Here is a 22,622-nt window from a genome sequence, read left to right on the forward strand (position 1 = left end):
GATAGGAAACAATTGACAAGGTACATACATACAAAACGATTGGATGAAACAAGATGGTCAAAAAAAGTATTTGGGTGATTACCTCCAGAAAGATGGAAGAGAAGAGACTGAAATGGAACCGGAGAGATGACGTCGAAGAAGCCATGGAGGATTCTGTTCAAAGGTTGTACCATGTAGAAGAAGTTCACAGGTACATTGTTGGAACTGTCATGGTATGGGGCGGAAGTTTATTTTATGGAAGAAGAATTTTGTTGGCAGAATATCTAAATGCGTGAGCCTACATACAATAAATTCTTCAACCTGTTGCTATTCCCTATACTGCTGCGAATGAAGGAAGATTTTCTCTTTATGCATGACAAAGCCCGAACAACAAATTTTTCAGATGACCAAGGAATCCTTAATTTGACCTTGCCAGCTCAGTCACTTGATTTAAATCAGACATTCATGGAATATGCTACAAAAAATTGTTATTCATGTTAAAACTCATTCCAATGTTAAGTTCAACAAAACAACATTTGTATACCAAATAATATTCTATTGAATATTGCAAATAAACATGATGAACAGAGGCTCACTAGAGGTTCGCCTGTTTGTAATGGATTACTTGTTTTTCTAGCTGAGAAGTACAAATACACCCTCCTATGCCAGAGCTCCATTTTAATTATGCTTCAACTTTGTATACCGAATGTTTAGTTGATTCACTAAATTCATAACACATTGATGACACTTATGACAGTTTTTCCAATGTAACGTTAAATCGTAAGCGAAGAAAAACAAAACGAAATATAAAAGTTCCTCTTCCCTCCTCGATAATTTTCGCTTGTGAAAATGAGAAAATCAGTCCAGGACTTTACTCCACCACACAACAAAATAACTCCGGCCAGCGGTATATAATAAAAACCTCTTCATCAAGTTTTCTCGTCAAGATTTCTCCCAGACGATCTTTCTGCAGATTGAATCGTAATATTCCGCGTCGTGCCAGCTCCTACATAAATCTGGTTGAATCCCATCTCCACGAAGCTCCGTAATAATCGAAATGTTCGCGGAGAAGTAGTCCGGATGTCGTGACACCCTAGACAAAATTGTGAGTCGGGGGGAGTCAACGCCCAAGACAAACTGATGGTATGCGGACTCGAAGCTACAGGAAATTACGGTCAATTTGTTGTCTCGCGGTCGGGGTTTTTTAACTCGAGGCGTTCCGTGCTAGATCACAATACATCTACGGTGTTTTAAAAAGAAAAAAATTGGATTATGGATACAAATGACGATACTTTAGATTGAGTTGGTTTGGTGTTTTGGGAGAGATATAACGGGATGTAATAGCATTTGATGAAGGCACATAAAAGCATTGATATATGACGTCTGATCCATAGACATAAGATAATATGGAGTGGTTGTTGAACAAATATCATTGATATCATTGAATTGTAACGAGGATGGAATAGTTGATGATGAGAAAACATTGATTTAGTGAATTGATTTAATGTGTTCCTTGTAATTTTTGTGCCTCTGGTTTTGAGTCTTCCATTCAAAACATTCGTTCAAGTGTTCCAAAAGGCTCCGTGCTTGGACCATTGCTTTATATGTTATACAGGTTTGGAAAATTCACTCGGAAACAAAGGATCTAGCGTAGAAATCTCAAAGTCGTTCTGGCTCAAATAAAACAGTGGAAGAATCGAAACATGAGTGCGATGCCATATTAAAAAAAATCGGGTCTTCGCGAACGGCCGCTGGCAGGCGTAGCGGGGATGTGCTGTTCTGGAATTTTGCCGGTCCGCGAACCGCGATGCGATCATTGCGATCAGTAAACATTCGCACCCAAATGTGGTGCAGAACGTCAGGACGTATCGGTTTGATTTGAATGTTATTACAATATTTTTGTTGTGTGTATGCGAGGAATTTATTTGCCACAATAAATGCAACAAATAATTTTCTAAGTGTAAATTAGGTTATTTTTCGCAATAACTGGTTTGAAAATAAAATAAATTCTACCTAATAAAAAATTTAAGGAACAAAAAAACAAATTTTAAGAACTGAGAGATCGACAATGTTGAATTGAATGTTCAAATAATCCACTTTGTTGAGCCAAACAGTAGCCAAATCTATTATAAAGAGATAATCTCATCTCTCTGAGCAGATTCGACATAGTTGCTATTTTGGAACAAAGTTCGATTACTTTGAACCTTAATTCAACAAAATTTGTCGCTCTGTCAATTTCATGCTCATAAACCAAATTTTTCAGATATCCAAAAAAAAATTATTGGGAGATAAATCTGGTGACCTGGAAGGCCATTTGATCGTGTAGAAATGACACGGTCAGAAAATGTCGTCCTGAGATATTGTGTGACTGCTCGTGCGTTGTGACTTGGACAGCCATCTTGTTGAAATCAGACAAGATCGAAGTCAATTGGTAGCTGTCGAACTGTCGGAATAATTCTGTTCTCTAGAAGCTCCAAATATTTTGCAGCGTTCAGGTTACCGTCGGCGTCGATGATAAATGGCCCAATGATGTAATTCCGCAGTATTCCAGTCCAACCATTAAGTTTTTTAGGATACTGGGTACGGACAGTAATACTCAGACGTTTATTCTTTCTAGACCAATATCTTACCACTGATGGGTTATGTTTTTTATTCAAGGAAAACGATGATTCATCAGTAAATAAGACATTGCTTAAAAATTAACTATTTTCATTTTCTTATTCCACCATCGTTTCACAAAATTCCATTCGTTTGATATGATCTTTTGGAAAAATCTCCCTAGTTTTTTCAACCTAATAGAATCGATAACCATTTCTTTTCAAAAAATCCGAACAGTTCTATCACTTATATCGACTTGTTCGGCAATTCGATTAATCGAACAAGGTTCACTGGTTTCAACAGTAGCACAAACATCTACCTCTCTATTCAGACGATTATCATTTATGGTTTTGGTAGGTGTATCAATTCTGCAATGATTACATTGTTGTAAACATCCACATGTCTCGAATGTTTTAATTATTTTCGAAATCGCGGATCTTGAAGGTATCGTCCTATCTTCAAAGGCAACACTGAATGAATTCATTGTCTCCTGAATTGATTGACCACCAAAATACCATTTTATTATTTGAATTTTTTGTTCGGATTTGGTTCATTAGGCAATTTTTTAGTGTCGGTGATCTAAATACTTAGTCGCCTGAAAGGTTGACAATTTCGTGTCTATTCCTTCACAATAAAATATCTTCATGATACATTTGGTTTATTTTTGTCTTGGAATATAATTCCAATTCTAAAAATGATGAATCCTTCATCAAGTACACTTACTAAACCTTTATAGCCTGAAAAGTGCCTGCTACTGAAATTAAGTCTCTATAAACAGTTGAATAGAGGGCATTGGAATTTTCTAGTTGACGCAACTGAATAATCGCCAGTAGTCGGGATCTCATGAGAACTAATATGTTCTACTTGTATTTTTGTGCTTAAAAAGTTGCTTGAAAAAGTTGCAAATGAGCGGGAGTCCAAGAACTAGGTTTCAACGTTTTGGTAAAATTGTGTTGAAATGCAAGGCGCACAAAATATAGAAAGAACATGAAATCATTCCCCAAAAGGTATCCTCGCACGAAACACCCTGTTTTGAATGAAAATTCTCAGGTGATGAATGCACGCTAGAAATGAGTCCGTTAAATCTTGAGTTGGCACCATTTGAATACTCTCTCATCTCCTTCAGCCGTTCCACTTATACATCCCTTTGTGTCTAGGCGTTTCTGTAAGATGAAAATTCTCAAAGACGCCGCCAAACGAAAGTTCCACAATAGGCATTGCGGAATTTCAAATTTCACGCCTGCATAGAGAAGAAACGTCGAATTTTTGATGGCGTCTTTTTCAGGACGGTCCTATGCGTTTGTTGGACGATTGAAGGAGCTCTTGAGGGAGAGAGGAGAAAGGATTTGGTTTTGGGAACTTCAATTAAGGATTTCTCCCATAGATTTCCGCTTCCCTTTTGGTAATGTTATTGTGTTTGTGGAGATATTTCTGTTAGAGTGGATGGAATAAGTAACAAAGGTATGACAATTTGCAAATGCAAATTGTCATACCTTTGTATGACACTTCATTAAATTGAAGAGTCATGTTCTGCAGGACTTCTCGGAGCATTGTGAGTAACTGAACAGTTAGGTTGACAGTAATCTTTAACTTATTCGATTATCTGATGAATCTGATGATGAATCTGATGATTAATATATGTTATTATGATATTATTATTATTATCTAGATGTTGATAATTGAAAATCAGGATCATTGAATTCAGTGTTCTTGGATATAAGAATCATAAGGCCAATTGCTACTTTGTAGATATAAAAAATAACAGAACTAAATATGGATATATTCAGAGGTGAAATTCTTCAGCAATACCTACAATCCTCCAATAATTCCATTTTCTCTATCGGACAGGTAATTGATATCAGCACAAGAATGCAGACAATTACCGTTTTTAACAAGATTTGCTCTCAATAATTTATCAAGATGGTCTTTAATTTTTTTTATAGTCATCAAGCAATGGCAGTTGAGAAATGGTAACAAAAGAGCAGCTGGCGTTCTAGCGGACAATCATTGCCAAAGACAGTCCAAGTCACTTCTCTGATACTCGACGGACTGGACTAAAATAGTCAGTAAACAGGAACTGAGCAAATTGACTGGCGCACTCAGGGGATATTGTCCTATGAGGTATCATCTGAAAAATATGAGAGAAGCTTCTGGGGACACATATCGCTTCTGTCAAGAAGCCACCGAATCAGCCAAACACTTGCTATATGTGAAGCTGCATAGATCATAGATCTTTAGGTCAAGGTACATGCGAGGATGGATGATCTTTCGCTCCTCCTCGAATCTAATCTGATCTACAGTTTTTACCGAGATTTTTTTTCGATCACTTACCAAGATGGTATTTCATAAAACAAAAGAAGAGATTACAGGAATTTGAATCACATTTCTGCTTGACAAATAATCTATAGGTATTTTCGAATATTTTTTTCCTTGAACATTGTGTATTGCATATTCGAATAGTTGTATTCTCATTTTTTTTTTTAATTTGGTCTTTTAAAATTCTTCTCGAGTTTTACAAAATTTTCCACCACAATCAAAATCCTATCATTATCATTCGTATGAGTTCAAGTACAGAACATCTTAATTGAATTGAGTCATAATTAAGGACAACTCTATTATTTTATATGTAAATTTAAGGTAATGAATATCCGAATCGTCGACAAGGCTCAACTGAGTTTGATTCACATCCTAAAGTAGTCAAATTTAGCCAATATTATACTTAAATCAATAGAAATGGACATGAACAATCTTCCCATTATAAATAACTATTCCTATTATGAGGGCTATAATTTTTGTTGTTATATCTACTACTATGGGAACTGAAGAGACTTCATCAAATCCTACAGGTAGAGGAATTATTGGCGGAACATGAAAAGGGGTATAAAAGTTGGGATGTACCTTGGGGTTTCATTATGTGCAAGGAATTTCCTCACCTTTAGAGTATGCCAGAGAACAATATTGGCAGGAGGCGTAATAATCGAATATTTTGGTGAACAAAATGACAACTAGGTATTTAATTTCAAATACGATGTGGAAAAATATTAGTCATTGGCAGAGTAACCACTTTCAACATTCCATATTGAATGCTTTTCATGACGTTGGTAGTACTCTATCCGGTTTGGAGAAGATAATCAAGGTTGAGAGGTCATCCAATCATTTACAAAAAAAAAAATCACTGATCTTTTGTGTGTGTTAATTTCGATATAATTGAATAATTTGATAAGGCTCTTCATGGACAGAGATCGGACCTCTTTTTATATATGAATAATAAACATCCTACAAAGGGAAGAACCATACTAAATTCCATCAAAATCAAAAAAGGATTGAAGCCTTTCAATAGTTTGCGGACACAAAAAATGGCAGACAGGCATGAACCAAAGCTGACACTGCAATTCGAAAGTCGGAAACCTTAAATTATTTCAATCCCAAAAGAAATCACAAAATCTCCTCTACCTTCAGCAAACTCGGAATCAAAAAGCCCTGAAACAACGCAGTTAAATCATCAGCATCGCATTACCAACGATATCTTCGGACTGACTTCCACCAAGAAAAAACCGAGGGTAACCCAATACTCCAAAGCAAGGCGATCTCTTTCCTTGCAGCATCCTATTCATCTCCTACGTAAACAAACGTCAACCGTCTCCAGACTTCCAGTTGCCCTGGCCGTGTCAAGATTATAACGCCAACACTATCAGATTAACCCGACCTTTAGATAACTCGGTTTTTGTTCATCATTCATTCACGGAATTCTGTACCATAGACGGAAAATTACGGCATATCCCCGCAAGCCCCGCCTCCTGCAGCGAGCTCCTAGCAGCAGAAACAAGACTGAATTATTCAGGACATGCGAGCAGGTGCATGAAAATTACATGAGCCACTTCGATATAGAACCTTCTTGAAAATAGCGCCCCTGCCAGATTTTCAATTATTTCCCAGATCTTGTTAAATATTAAACGCGACATGAAATTCACTAATTTGGACGTGAGTGTTTTACAAACGGCGTGGATACGGTCGACCTGACATTCGGTCCTGGCTCATTGTTGGATGTTTTACTTCGGATGTGTTTTCATTGGAAGCAATTGCTAGAGTTGTACGGAGGGATTTCGAGATAAGATTGGAGGAAGTGTATGAGCTGACAACGGGTAGCGCGAGATTGAAAACTTATTTGCTTTGCTGCAAGGTGATGTTAATGGATGTAACCTATTTTCGCCCTATGCAGTGTCAACACTTGTTTCAATGGAAACTTACACTCCCAGAGGTGGATAAATTTAATTGTTCATCGACACTTAGGCAGATTAATTACACTATCTATCAATCTTCAATAAAATGATTTATTGATTTATTGATGATTAAGATATATAGCACAGATGTTGGTTTGTGAAATGAGTAAGTATTCAGTAAATTTAATCAATTTGGACGTTTGAATTATTCTGGTTATATTTCTGGTATATTCTGTATTTTTCGAATACAATGTTTTGCGCGATGTATTCGACCTAAGCTAATTTTTTGAAGAGATTGCGTTGTTTCATTCTGAGGTCACTGATATAATCGTCAGTTTGGTAATTAGTGATTTTTGCCGAATACAATCCATTTCTTATAGCTTATAGCAGGCGGTATTTCTAAGCCACCCACACAAGTGCTAACTGCGCTTGGCTTAAGCATTCTAAGGTGAACTGACAAGTTCACCGTGTTATGGGGCACTATGCTGAACTAGTAGAGTCACTGAAAATGTATATTGTATAACATAGTAAACAACCGCTCAAGTATATGTTTGAATTTTTGTACATTACAGATAAATATGAAAAAATATTATTCCTGTAGATCCAGGTAACACAAAATAGCTTTTTGAATTATAGATCTTTTTCCCTATATAAAAATAACAGAAATTCAAATTATTACAAGGTGGTTCACGGTTCAAGCGGGTCTCTGAATTGCGTGATTAATTCTTTGAGCAGAATTAAAAAGTAACCCATTAATACGATGGTATTTTTCAGAAGCTATCGAAATATGTTATCAGAAAAAATATCAAACACAGGCATGGAAAGTTATTAAGAAGGATACATTTCTCCAAAAAATATTTTTTTATGCGAATTCGAATGGGGTTCAAAATCAAATGGTGCAGGGACAATTCTTGACTAAGTTTTTTCAATCGAACTTCAATTTTCTCGTAAATAAAGAATTTGTTGAAAGCTTCTGAGACAATTAGGAAATAACTTTGCTTGATGATGTACAAATAACTGAGGATAATAGCGCATAAATCAATGTGATATAGAAGTTCCATCATTTATTTGAAACGCATATTCAAATATCACTATATTTGAGTCAAAAAATATTAAGAGGTCGTCAACATGAACGATGATATAATGTTGAATGGAAACGTGATGATATAGTAGTTATTAGTTATTATAAAACATCAGATCAACGTGTTCGTTAGATTGATATATGGGCAGAAAATAACGCCAAAATAGCGGTTAACAGGGGTGACATACCAAAATGCTCATGGCAAAGATGCTGAACTTGACTCTACTACAAATCACAGAAAATATCGAAATTACATCTGCAGAATTCTCAATTCATAACTGTCTAAGAGGAAAACACAATTTGTTTTCAAGCGTTAGAACCCTAACTAACCAATGTTGAGATTATTTACGCCCAAGTTTATAGCATTTAGACGTTGCTCAAGCTACATTTTATTTTTCAACATAAATTCTTCAACACGACCAAACAGACTTTTATTCGATCTTATGGATATCAAGAGTAAAATTTTCTGCAGAACTTTCTGGTACTTTCATTCAAGTTTGTACCTTTTTTGGTACTTCTTCTACTTCTTCATCTTATAAAGAGTCTAAGGTTTGAAAATTCCATTTTGGTCCTGGATGTAAACACCGACTAACAAACTTAGATTAGAAACTTTTGCAACTTTCATGTCATATAATTCTTTCAATTGATGTTGATGAGAACAAAAGATCTACATGATCGAATTTCCCAGGAGGCTTACCGAACCACAACAACCCCAGTTCAAATAAATAAATTGATGTTTTTCAGTGCAATTTGCAAATACATCATTGAAAAATGAACCGTTACTTTAATAATTTGTCTAGCTTGCACATATTATATCGGACATTCAAGTTTTAAATTCAAAATATAATATTTTCAATAATCCAAATATTTTTGAAGATAACATTCCAGCTTCACCGTCGTTTTTTCAACAGTCTTCTTTGTTCTATAATCTTCCGATAAAACTCTTGTGTTTGAACGAATGATTAATGGTTCCGAGAAAGAAATATCATATTTGAAACAATTCCAAGTATAATGAAATTATAAAATAACCTCCTCGTCGCATCTATATGGATTGGCCAGCAAGATCGTACGATCTAATACCTACAGATGAATTTCCATCGAGTCGTTCAATACCGTTGTATTGAACGACTGAGCCTTTGGCTCATCGACCTCAGCTACCAGACATCGGAAAAAAACTGACGTTTTCCGGCAGAGGCGTGATACGGATCGCAGAGCAACTTTATTGCTTAATTTTCTCGCGGAGTTCTCATTACGGTAATTAACGAAACTCTCGAGGTCCATATTACGGTGTTCTTTCGAGTGAAAAAGTTATTATTCCCGCTGTCTGAAAACCAGAACGAAACTTCAGAACAAGACGAGTCTGAGATAATCCTCTTGCTCGCTTTTGAATGTAAATAATTGCGTATAATTGGTCATGATTTTTCTTAAGTTACTCCTCAAGCTCTGGTTGTAGACCGATTCAAGGATTGTGAGTCATTAGAAGAGGGATCCCATGGGAAAATAGCAGGATTATTGTATTCTATATTCGGAATTTCCATATCGACTTCAATTTAATGCTTTCGTTAATTACTTTCGTGTAACTGCAAGATATGGTAATTTTTTGTATTTCATACATGAAGTATAATTTCCAGAAGGGTTATGAATATGAAGCTCGTAATAGCAGGAGAACTGAATATTACAAATGTTACAGGGGGAATTGTTTGTTTCGTTTGACATCGACGGATAATCGTTATGATACATGAAATTTGATATGGCAAGTTGGAAATTGTGAATGCGTTCAGCATATTCACAAATTTTATATAAGCACATTTTTAGGGATATATCATGAAGAATCGATCATTATTACTAGAAGAAACCAAATTCCAATAGAAAAAATATTAATTAAATGTTTTTAATATATCCCACCCGAAACATTGCGCATCTATAAGGAAGCCATGGTTATCTCACACATCAGATTAAAATCTTGCACAAAGTTTGAAATTGTTATTTGATATCAACACCCAAAATCTCAACTCTGTCGGTAAAATCTACCCTAAATATTTTCAAGGTACTAAGTGCCTCCGTTTAAAAGTTATCGTGTATATGTATTGCCAGATGGACGGACAGGATAATAATAATAATATATTTACCATCGGTTTTTACTATAAATATAAAAAAATTGACAACTTTGTGTCGCTTCCTCCACAATAATATATCTTTATGATATATTTGGTTTATTTTTGTCTTGGAATATGATTCCAATCCTAAAAATCACAAAATTAATAACCATTCAAAAAAAAATTCAAAATAACTAAAACTGTGTAAATTGAATAAATGGTTATCAAATTGAATAACTGAATTAACATAAAGACAGACGTTAGTTTCGGAATTTTTGTATTTAATAATACAATTTTTGATCAGTGCCTTATAGTTCAACAAAATTACTGAATTTACACGTTTAATGACTTTTAATCAATATTTGATTACTTCAAATTATTAAGGTTTGATGAGTCTACATGAGGAAGGACATTCAATATGACTATCAAAAAATTGATAACTTTGTCTGTTCCTCCACAAAAATATATCTTTATGATATGGGTATTTGGTTTATTTTTGCCTTGGAAATTATTAAATATAAAATTCCGAAACGTACGTCTGTCTTCATGTTAATTCAGTTATTCAATTTGTCAACCATTTATTCAATTTGTGCAGTGTTAGTTATTTTTAATTTTTTTTTGGTGGGTTATTAATTTTGTCATTTTTAGAATTGGAATCATATTCCAAGACAAAAATAAACCAAAAATATAATAAGGATATATTATTGTGGAGGAATAGACAGAAAGTTCAATTTTGAATATTTGAATTTGAATTCATCAAGTAGACTCATTTAACCTTTATAATCAATTTTTGCATTGTTAGTCAATCATTAAATACAAATGATATTATGAATTTCATTCGAAATTGTAATTGAAACATTCTTCCAAGGAAAAAAAATACACCTTTGATTGAAATCTCGTGTATTCTCTTTCTGAATTCTTTTCTGGTAAATCCTTCAGATCAATTGGTTGTTTGTTGAAAATTTTTTGTTCCCCAATAGCTAAAGACATTCTGCGAATTCTTTTTCCTATGCAAAGTTGTAAGGAGATTGGTTCTGCGCCTGATGTTGAATGAGTGGTAAGTCCCATTTTCCTGCATATTATTTTTATTTCGGTCTATATGTTTGAGACATTCTCGTATGAATAATTAGGAAAGGTTAGTAAAACATGCTGTGCAGGAACATATTCACACGAATCTTTGCTTGCCACTTCATACATAAAACGCAATACTTTCCTTTTCTCTTAGCTTCAGAAGCATTTCCCCACAGAAGTATTCCGTATAGACGCACAAAAAAATCTAAAAATAAAGCGTAAACAAAAATATTTCTTTTACCGATCGTCCTTTTCTTTGTATCCTTTGGTTGTGAGAAATTGGTTCGATGAAATAAACATTGGACTGTTTTAATGAAGACGCGATATTCTGGAAAATTAGATATAACATGACGAAACAGTGAAAGCATCGCAAAACAAAAAATATTATAATATATCGCTATTGTTCATTCCAACAGTGCCGTCGCTAGCCAAACTGCCGCCCTAGGCAGAGCCCAATTTTGCCGCCCTAACAGACGATAACTCTGCAGAACACTTAGAATTAATATTGCATAATAAAGATCCAGCGCTTGCTCAAGCGTATCTACCGCCTCGGCAAAAATGAAAATCGGAACCCTTTCAAGTTTGGGATTTTGTACTAAGCAAAAGAAGGGGGATTTGCAGATGTAGATTTTTGGTTGAAACCGCGAATATTCTTATGAAACTACGTATTTGCAGAATCGAAAAAGATTTTTTTTCGAAAAAAGCTTTTTCTTGCAAAAATTCAAAAAAATTATCCAAGGTATGGCATATTTCTGAAATTGTCGTCAAAAAAGCTATCGAATGATGCACTAATATAATGGGTGTGCCATTTGAAATGAGAAAGTAGTAGTAACCGGAAGTTTTAGAGATCTAAAAATATTTCAGGGAGAAAGATCATTGTCTCATACCCCAATATGCAAATTTTCAGCTCTAAAATGTAAATAAGTTTTACATGAACTTCTAATAGGCCATTCCGGTAAATCACCTTGTATAACGCTCGAACATTTCGTTTTTTCTTTGATATGATTAAATTGAAGAACTGGATGAACAATTATTTTGGATTCGAATATATGTTACAGATAATCACGGAGCAAAGATGTTTTAGGTTACTAAATTTGATAAAAAAAAACATTAGTGAGATTCACTTAAATCGAAGAGAATTATTTAATTCGTTCTTCCACTTATCCAGATTTTCCAGAAAAAGTAGATAATGCCGCTCTCTATTATTTGCCAATCCCCCCCCCCCCAGCACAAGCTTATTGTCTGATATAAAAAATGAAAAATAATAATAATAAAAATGGAATGTGAAATGAAATAATAAAACTTCTTATATTCCTTGAGAATTACTTTATTTATTTTTATAAAACTCTACAGTATTATAGAGTTTATTGAATGTATTTTCATGAATAAACTCTCTTATTATTATTATTATTATTATATTTCTTGAGAAGGATCACTTGGAAGTGATGAAATGGAATCGTTTTCTTATATTTTGCATTCCATTCTGAGGAATCAACATTTCGATTAGAGAATTGAAAAGGAAAAAATCCGGAACCCTAAGTGGCAATAAAATTCGGCAACGTAAAGCGAACGCCGACAAGCCTGGTGAGTGCATTTGATTTCTTTAGCGTCAATAACTCGTAAACAGCTTTACGAGGGGATCACGCTTCATCTGGATATTAATGAGTATAATATATAATGCGGCACTTTCGATGGTTTTTATGTGAATTAAATCTGTCGGTATTCCATCTTGTTGTTGCCGACTGAATTAAATTTCATTTGGTACTTTGAATTTCTACACATGTGATTTTTGTTGATCAAGCTTGAAATGCCGCCCATGAATTTTGCCGCCCTAGGCAACCACCTTCCCTGCCTACCCCCTAACGACGGCCCTGCATTCCAAAATAATGACTCAAACTTTAGATATTCTAATTTGCATCATTTTCGACACGTCTACGTATGCTCTCTTCACTCAAAGCGATGCTGGAAAGGGAATTATTCAAATAACCGCATCCTACTATCTTTAATTAACTAATGAGATTTTATCTCTGTTCCTGGCATTCAAAATCTACCATATGGTTGCCAGTTCTGTATAGTCAGTATATTGATAATCCATTTCTATGGCCTTCAAACATAGAGATTGCGGTTTGCACTTCTGTCGATCATTTGTGATCCAACAGAAGCGCGTTTCTATGAAGGACTGACTCGGTTACAGTAGAAACAGAAATAGCACCATCATATTCGGATTATATATATTAAACTCAAGGGTTAATTAATCTGATGAACTGTTCATTTGGGATGTTCTCGGGTATTGATAGAAAATTGAATATTTAGTCATCGGTACATGCTGATCGAGTTTTTGTAGGTCAGAAAAAGATTTTTAGGCTAATATGCGGTCTGAAATCTCTGGATTCTTGCCGTACATTTTTCCTTAAATACAGGATCCTGACATTTCCATCTATTTTCATGCATATTCATTGTATATTCATTAGAAAAAACATTTTTTAAAATTAATTAAGATTTTCATAGCTATCATATCATGCATGGAAATGTTTTATGTACCTATATCAAGACACCATACAACCAAGTTTGAGTCAGCACCAACTCTTATTGCAGCCAAATTTTAAAATCATTAAATAATAATTTATTGATATAAAAAAGAATGAGTTGTTTTACAATTTTATTTATTATCCCATAAGTATTAGCCTAAAAGTAATAATAGGACTCCAAAATTGAATCCTTCAATCACAGTCAATTTAAAAATGTGGTCAAAACCTTACTACTTCAGGGTACCTATTATAGTGTCCAAGGATATCTCTCCGATGTATTTCTGTGATTTCTAAACTGTTGATATCTGGTTTCTCTATTATTATGTAATTCCCTTATCCCAACTGTTGATATCTGGTTTCTCTACTATTATGTATTTTCCTTCTTCACAATATATTATTATTGTTATTATTATGAAAAAATAATAGACCACTGTAAACTGAATCAATAATATGCCGACAATTCAAGAAGATCACGAATTGTTCTTAGGTTGTTCCAAGTTTGCGTTGGAAAGACTCTCCCAACCAACCAACACTGATTATTCGAAGATGCTGGGAAGCTGCAAATGCACGAAATATCCAGAGTGTCACGTTCCCATCTTGAGGAATTGAGCCTAATCAAACAATAACAGGTCAGGTCATGGAAAATACCAGAAATGGGGAGTTGTTTCGAATTGGTTGAATTGAAGACACTAGATGCTGAATAAGAATAATTTAATCATTAATAGGAGTTATAATATTTATGGAAGTGAAATTGTAAATTCAGAATATTTTTCGTAGAGTTCAACAAAAAAAATCATTTCTGTTGCTTCCAATTGCCAAATACTGTTCCATACTTTCTCCTGTTCTCTATAAGTTTGATAGATGAGAAATAAATTAGTTCTACTAATGATACGGACGAGAATCCAAGAAAAAGTCCTAAAATTCCTCCAGCATTGGATAAAAAAGAAGTAGCCCCATATAATTCACTCTTTTCTGTTGCAAAAAATTGCGAAGTCTTGAAAAACACTCTTACAGCTGAGGCATGATACCTGAAAAAAAATCGTGTTTGAATGGAAAGGGACCTGAATATTCAGACTCATATCATAAAATACAGTGAAATAAAAAGGTCAGGTTTCAGTTTACACTTTTGCTGATTTATAAATATTAAGACCAAGGCAACTTTAGCGCATGAGTGACGAGTGCCCAGGAGTACCTGCCTACACGTCAATGTTTTCCTATTTCTTTTTTTTTTTGGGTTATAGTTCCTTTATTGTAGGAGAATTTAGTAATAAGTATAAGAGAAATCATATAATGAACACCAATATAAAACCATTTGAGGAAAGCACTGACGTAAAGTCGGAGTATTTTTGTACACTTGGTCTTGGTCTTTGTTCGGATTCATTGATAGGTACCTATTGATACAACATTTTTGCACGAAGCTCGAAATTTCTATTATATATATCTACAGGTATAACATAAGTGGTTAGCCATAACATAATGATGAATACAGGTCATCCAGGCTTTTCAGAAAAGTAGCTTGTTTTGTATCTCAAAAACCTTTTTCAAAATAGTTCCAAAAGAAAGAATTTTTGTTTCATGTTAATTTCATAAAATAAGATCCTGCTTTCATTTGTTTCGTGATAATATTTAATGTTATAAGCTGAGATTTTAAATTTTATAGCTTTGTGTTCAACTTTTCTTCTTTCTAAACCTCTCAGCACCTAGTGGGTATTGTGACACTCTGCTTCAAATATTGATTAGGAATCATGCATACAAACTGTGAATTAATTCAACTAGAAATTATATTGAAAACAAAATTACTTAACCATTTCGGAAAGTAGACTGTGACTTGTGAGTTAATTCACTTTACAGCAAAGTAAGTATTGAAAATTTGAAGCTATTTTTTATTTCAATTCATGAAATGGTGACCTGAGACGTAGAACTCAAGGTCACTGGGTCTAACTCCTGTAGATTTTTTTTCTGTGGAGTTATTTGAATGATAATATAAATGACATTGAAAACACGGAGCAAATGAGCGGCAGGATAGAAGAAATTTTGCGCAGATATAAGAGACAGTCTTGATTTAGAAAAGCAATGAGTAATCTCTTGTTGAGAGCTAGGAAATATGTAGAAATTGAAGAACTTAATTTCAATACACCTCATACAATGGTATGTTATGCATTGAAATAAATAGATTCACGTTATTTTGTTTCAAATTCATTATCTTGTTTCAATGAATTCACAGTTCGAGCATGCATATTTCTAATCAATATTTTACCCAGAGTGTTACAACACTCCTAGGTGATGTGGAGTTTAGAAGAAGAAAAAGTTGAACACAAAGCCATTAAATTCAAAATTTCAGCTCATAAATCGAATATTAACTCGAAACAAATCAAAGCAGGACTCATTTTAAGAAATTCACATGAAACATAAATTCTTTCGTTTGCTACCATTTTAAAGAAAGTGTGACATTCAAACTTAAAATTGAATTTATTACTTTCTTTTCGCAGCAATAATGACGTTCCTACAAAAAGTAAAAAACTTAAAAAATATAGATTTCAAACTCTAAAAGAAACAATTCAATAATCTGATTACTACACTGGAAATATTGAAATGACATAAAATGTTTTGAAGCATTGTATGAAGAAAACAAACTTATAAAATTTGAACAAAATCAGACTGCTGACTCACAAGTTATGGATATTAAAAATGTATGGCAATTTCCATGAATAACCCTATACATATATCCGGGAAAAAAAAACAGTATCAAGATACCCAACAAGCTACTTCTTTGTAAGGCCTGGATGACCTGCATTCACTACTAGACTTATGCCAACCACTCATATTTCACCTTGTATATACGCGAAATTTTCGTTTGACTTTGTAAACACGAAAATATTGAGTTAATGCCTTACTCTTTGGAGTATTTTTTGAAGTATCTAGCATGAATTCCTTGGGCATTTCCCCAACTCCATTTGCTCTTCGAAATCTCTGTCAAATAGTTGATATCAGCACAAGAAGGTAGACAGTTACAATTCTTATCAAGCTTTCCTTTCGTTATCTCACCATGACGGTATTCCATTGGAAAAATAGATAAAGCATAGGAATCTGAAGTAAATTACTGCTTAAAGAATAATTTATAGTTAGTTTCGAATTCTTTTCACCTTGAGCATTATGTAGACACTGTACCTCCGAAAGTTTACAAATAGTTGTGTTTTTATCTCCTGGAAAATGAATGGAAATATAATAAACATTGCTATAAGATACCAATCTCACTCGGCATGTAAAAATGTACACAACCACATTCTTGTATGGTATAATTCGTCCAACACTCCATATCACAGTTGCTCTGACTGTAAAATTTAAAGTACTTAAGCTTTCTTTCTTCCCTGAAATAGCATTTTCTTTTTGCAGGACTGTAATTTTTGACCTCTTTCGTAGTTGTCGTCATATCTACTTTGATGGCAACTGAAGAGACTTCATCGAATCCGGCAGTGAATGACACTTGGTTAGGTCGAGGAATTGTTGAAGGAAGATGAATGGAGACCTAAAAGTTGCGGTGTACCTCAAGGTTCTATTATGTGACGTAATTTCTTTTACCTTTAGACCTTGCAGTGAAAAATCTTGACAGGAGGCGTATACATCGGATTTTTTGGTGAAAAAAGTAACAACTAGGGAGTTCATGGCTCCAATTCCAAAGATACGTCGTGGAAAAATATTAGTCGTTTTATTGGCGGGGTAACCACTCTCTACATTCCATATTGAATGCTTTTTATGTTCTTGGTAGTAATCCATCTGGCTTGAAAAGGAAAATCAATGTTCAAAAGTCATCCAAACGTATTTGTTTATTAATAAAATGATGAGATTCCACACCAACTCAAGTCGAGCCTCTTTATATATGTTAAAATATAAACATTCAACCTTTATTCAGAAATTGTTTTATTTCCATGAAAGGCTCCATTGGGAATATTCTGTCTTAATTATTGCTTTGTCCATATTTGATGATATGATTTCACTTTAACTAGTTACTCACTTTACATCACTGTAGATATCCCTTATGTTCAACATATTGAATGAATAACAAAGACCATCGTCAGTGATAAGTGGGTGTAGAATTTTTGAACAGTTTACTATTTTTCCCTTCCACTCACAGAATGCCTGTTGCAGATTGACACTTTTACACTGAAAACATAGGAAATAATATTTCTTCCTGAATAACATGGTAGATAGTACATCCTTGAAATTTTTTAATACTAGGATTTGAATTCTTCAAGATAATTCAAAATATTTATTCGCAAATGAAAATGGAAAAAGAACTGATGTGATTTAAAAAATTTCGCTCTATTCTTCAAAATTGTATAGAAGTAATTTTATATAAAATTTCCAATATATTGGTAAGAATAATATATTTTCTATTTCAACATCGTAATGACTTAATTACAGTACTAAAAACAGTGCTGTAATGAACTCATTACAACATTGTTTTCAGTTTTACATGGTGTTTCATTGGTAAAAGTACAAACGTTAACCTGAGGTAGAGCTACCCTAGACGAGTCCAAAAAACCTATAAATGATAGGTCTTATCTTCCCCATAGCAGAGATACAGAGTGGTTTATGAATATCGCTACTGAAAAGGGTTTCAACATCAAAGGAAATAATAATATTACCACCCTCAATCATTTGCTGTACATGGATGATTTGAAACTGATAACAGGCAATAAGAACCACCTAGAAATTATGGTCAAACTAGTGGAACATTTTTCGAAAGATGTAGGTATGGAATTCGGATTGGACAAATGTCGTACTCTCAGCGTCGTGAGAGGAAGAATACAAGGTGAACCGATTACTCTCGCAAATGGACAGCAAATAGAAGCAATGAAGTCGGATGATCTTTATAAATATCTTGGAATGAAACAGAACCGACGAATCAACCACCAAAGAATGAAGCAAGACTTAACGACTAAGTTCATTAGGAGAACCAAAAAAATCTTAAAAACAAACTTCAACAGCAGGAACATGACGAGAGCCATCAACACATATGCATGCTCAATTCTAACATACTCATTCGGTGTAGTTCCATGTAGCAAAACAGACATCGAAAACTTGCAACGTAAAATGAGAACGTTGATGACAAAAGCAAACAAGCACCATCCGAAAAGCAGCATTGAGAGGACTACACTGCCGAGAAATAAAGGAGGCAGGGTTCTTACGGACATCATGGAACTTGCTAGTGGGCAGATAGAAAGCCTACGGGAATACTTCAGAGATCAAGCAAGTACATCAGAGTTCTACAAAATTCTGTGTGAAGCAGACGAATCAACACCTTTACAACTTCACAAGGAGCAATTTTCATACAACCACCAGACAAACCAAGAAAAACTGGAAAGATGGAGAGAGCAGCCCCTGCATGGAAGACATTTCAACGAGGTGAACCAGGATCATGTCGACATTGAAGCATCGAACTATTGGCTCACATCAGGTGCAATGTGCCCAGAAATAGACGGTTTTCTTTTAGCCATCCAAGATCAAGTGATCTCAACTAGAAAATACTGCAGGCATATCATAAAGGATCGAACTATTACTGACGATCGATGCCGATATGGCTGTCCAACAAATGAGACAATACAACATATTACAGGTGGATGTCAAATGTTTGCAGGATATGAATATAAAGAGAGACATGATGCAGTAGGAAAGATACTACACCAAGAATTGGCAACCATATTAAAACTTATTCATTCTGAAAAAATGCCATATTACCGACCGGAGACCATCCTGGAAAACGAACGCTATAAGCTGTACTGGGATCGTACAGTTTTGACTGATTAAACAGTCCCTCACAATAGACCAGATATATTACTAGTCGATAAACATCAAAAGACAGCATTACTCGTTGACGTTGCAATACCAAATAACAACAACCGGCGTCAAAAGGAGGTCGAAAAAATTTCAAAATATAGGGACCTCGAATTTCAGATAAAGCGTCAGTGGGGAATGATATCAACGAAAACTATTCCAATTATCATCTCAACAACTGGAATAGTGCCCAAAAATCTCAAGAGGAATATCAAGCAACTGGGACTTAGTGAGTATATATGTAATATAATGCAAAAAGCTGTTCATAGTTTATTAAACATAAACATTGATCACATAGTCAAGAGTCTGTACGCGATTCCTTATAACCTTTGAACCACCCAGTATAATTGATTGATATTTGAAATGCAAAATTCCCTCTATCAGGTACCTCGATTGATCTTTGAAATAATTGAAAAAATCAGATTCGTATTAGAAAAATATGGAACTTTTCACAAGCTGATATTCAACAACCTGTAGAGTGGAGTATTTTAATTTGATGGGAATATTCGGAAAGAGCAGAAATTTTTTAATGGGGATCAGTAGATTTTATTGTCCCGCACGTCATTCAACTCATCGAAAATTTCGGCCAAAAATTTAATTCAATAGTGGAATTTCCCTAACTTCTCAGAAAAATCGTACATTGAGATCAAATTGAAAAACTTTCTTGTTTCGCTGATTGAATATTCGTATTTCCTGATATTCTGACAAATTTTTTAAAGTATTTTCTAGACAATCATGACTGATGTTATGATGTTATTAGCAACAATGAAGTAATAACTAAACTAAAATAAATGAATGAATAAAACATTCTGAAAGAATCACAGATGTTGCTCTAAAGGACAATCTGTTTGCTCGATACACATTATTGCCTTTTCAAATTATATCGTGTAGCTTTTTTATCATGTGTGGATTATTACGGATCTTATTGCATGCAACTTCGATAATTTGTGAGAAAATTTCCTTAATTCCTATTTCAGACGAATAAACTGAGGATTTCAAATATTCCCAAATGAAATAATCGACAGGAATGAAATCTGGTGATCTAGCGGGCCATGTATGAGGTACACCTTTAACACATATTTGGAAAGTTCTGGTTCATAAAGTTCCAGACGTGAATTGAGGTGAAGTCCCATCAAGCTGAAAAAACATCTCTGCAATGTCCATATCTTTGAGTAATACACTTGAGTAATACTTTGAAAGAACTCTTAATAAAGACCACCCATAAGCCGTCTTGGTAGGATGTATGCCCCAATCAATTAGTTTTTATAATTTGTGTTGTGATTTGGTATACCTGAAAGCGTGAGGATTTTCTTCAGCCCACATATCTGAATATCTCAGATTGAAGACGCCATCCCTCGTGAAAATGGATTCATCAGTAAATAAAATTCTATTAACCATCCTTTCATTTCTTAAAATCCATCGACTTTTCCAATGGTATTTTCTGGAGATGAAAAGGGTAAAGGTTATTTTTCTTCGATCAACGCCATACAGTCACATGATTCAGAGCATTAGCAATCCTCCTAGTGATGTAGTATTAGCGTCACATAAACCATACACGAACCACATATCGGCATATTCTTGATTCGAGAATTTATGAGGCATTATTATGTTCGATTTTAATATTAAGAACAAACCACACAACCTCAAAAAATGTCTTTAGCAGTTCCATCAGTTATAAAATTTTATGTCATAGATATTGTTGTAGCCTACTCGAATAAACTCTCGCGCCAACTGTATAGACACCATACAAAAGTTCACTAGAATGTATAATCTGAATTTTTATTGAATTCCGACAATATTTTACAAAACTCGACTGAAATAGAAATATATCGTCTAAAACTCTTTGCAGAAGGCAATTCCAACACTCATGCGTTCGAAACCTCGTTTTCGCATTCGTGTTAGAATAGGAGCCCATTCTCCAACTTGTTTTAGAATATACCTACTACTACATTCGAATTTATCAAGACATTATGAAGATCACTTTCAAAGCAAAATCTCTAAATTATTTTTTTGGGCGAAATTAAATCCTGCTTTATTTGAAAAAGCACCCAAATATAAGAATACTAACACGATTTGAAATTTATTCTTACCTTATCGAGAAAGGAAATATAATCGTCTAAATCTCGATCCTGGCTCGAATTAATATGATTTTCTAGCCTACAAAGCGGTGCCATATGGTCAAAGTAATTCATCCTGAAAAAAAAATTGAAAAAATAGAATGAACTATGAATACAAATAAAATCAAAGTAGTCTCACTCCTGTTCGGATATGCTTTCTAGGCTCCCATTATTCCTGAACCTGAGTACTTTGGAATAGTTCAAGCACCTCTTCGAAATCTTCGTCTCTGGACAGATGGAAACAGCTGGGAAAGGTACCTTGAAAATAGGTGTCTCAATAGTTGCAAGAGAGAAAAGAACAGGGGAATTGTTCCATTTATCGACGATCTCTTTTATCATGACAAAGCACCCGCTTAGGCATAATATGAAAACGATGGTCCACCAGCATCTTCGAAAGAACAAAGGGTTATAATTGAATTTATATGAATGAAAATAACGGAGGACTGAAAGAGATTATCTGGGGCTTTTGTTGACTAAATAGAACTGCGCTTGTAGGACGGAATTTTTTTGGTATTTTTTGTAGAATTATTCTCTTTCAATACGAGATTTAATTCTGAGCTCTATTGTTGGCAACCGGGTGAGTTATTGATTTGCAATACGGAAGAATACGTGGATGTTCAAAAGGAGGATATAATTATTTTCCACCTACTTACCCTTCAAGGAAAGATGATTCTGTTGAAAAATAAAATAATCCTTGGATACTGGAGTTTTCGCAGTATTGTCTTATGTACTGTTTGATACTCTTAGACGTTGTCTTATCTACTTTATTTTCATTACTATCGGATTTAACAGTGACATTCGTACAAGCCATTGTGAGTTTTTACGACTTACAACTGGCTCGAGTAGTGTGATTTCTTTATCTGAAATCAATAATCAATATCAGTGGAGATATATAAATAGGAGGTGCGGTTTTTAAATTGAAATTTTCCATTATCGTGGACTGATTTCATGAATAAATAGCTTTGCTTTGAATCTTTTGGAAGTTTTTGTGGAAGTGAAATAACATAGGAATAATTAAAATTGTGAAACCCTATCGTTACCCGAAAGGAGGCTTCCTAGAGCAAACAATCTAATAGTTAATTGGCCAGTAGGTACTA

General features: G+C 34.3%; 1 protein-coding gene across 1 annotated transcript; it reads right to left on the reverse strand.

Moving 5' to 3' along the window:
- Positions 1-14,307: 14,307 nt before the first annotated feature.
- Positions 14,308-22,379, reverse strand: LOC123684260 (pickpocket protein 28-like). The gene is made up of 9 exons (XM_045623443.1): positions 22,179-22,379; positions 21,665-21,913; positions 21,499-21,601; positions 17,586-17,734; positions 17,153-17,351; positions 16,829-17,099; positions 16,717-16,776; positions 16,468-16,660; positions 14,308-14,601 (listed from the first exon to the last, which is right to left on the reverse strand). Exons 1-9 carry the CDS (start codon positions 22,334-22,336, stop codon positions 14,367-14,369), a joined length of 1,617 nt encoding a protein of 538 aa, XP_045479399.1. The 5' UTR covers positions 22,337-22,379; the 3' UTR covers positions 14,308-14,366.
- Between the last annotated feature and the right edge of the window lie 243 nt (positions 22,380-22,622).

Source organism: Harmonia axyridis, chromosome 7 (genome assembly GCF_914767665.1).
Source record: "Harmonia axyridis chromosome 7, icHarAxyr1.1, whole genome shotgun sequence".
In the NCBI taxonomy this organism is placed as follows: domain Eukaryota; kingdom Metazoa; phylum Arthropoda; class Insecta; order Coleoptera; family Coccinellidae; genus Harmonia; species Harmonia axyridis.

What these genes read in the sequence shown, in the direction of transcription:
- LOC123684260 (XM_045623443.1), bottom strand. Translation starts at nt 22,336, where the DNA reads ATGGCTTGTACGAATGTCACTGTTAAATCCGATAGTAATGAAAATAAA. An exon ending in GATATCTACAGTGATGTAAA is followed by an intron (nt 17,352 to 17,585) that starts GTGAGTAACTAG and finishes TTCCTTTTCAAG; the next exon opens with CCAGATGGATTACTACCAAG. An exon ending in GTGTCTACATAATGCTCAAG is followed by an intron (nt 16,661 to 16,716) that starts GTGAAAAGAATT and finishes AATTTACTTCAG; the next exon opens with ATTCCTATGCTTTATCTATT.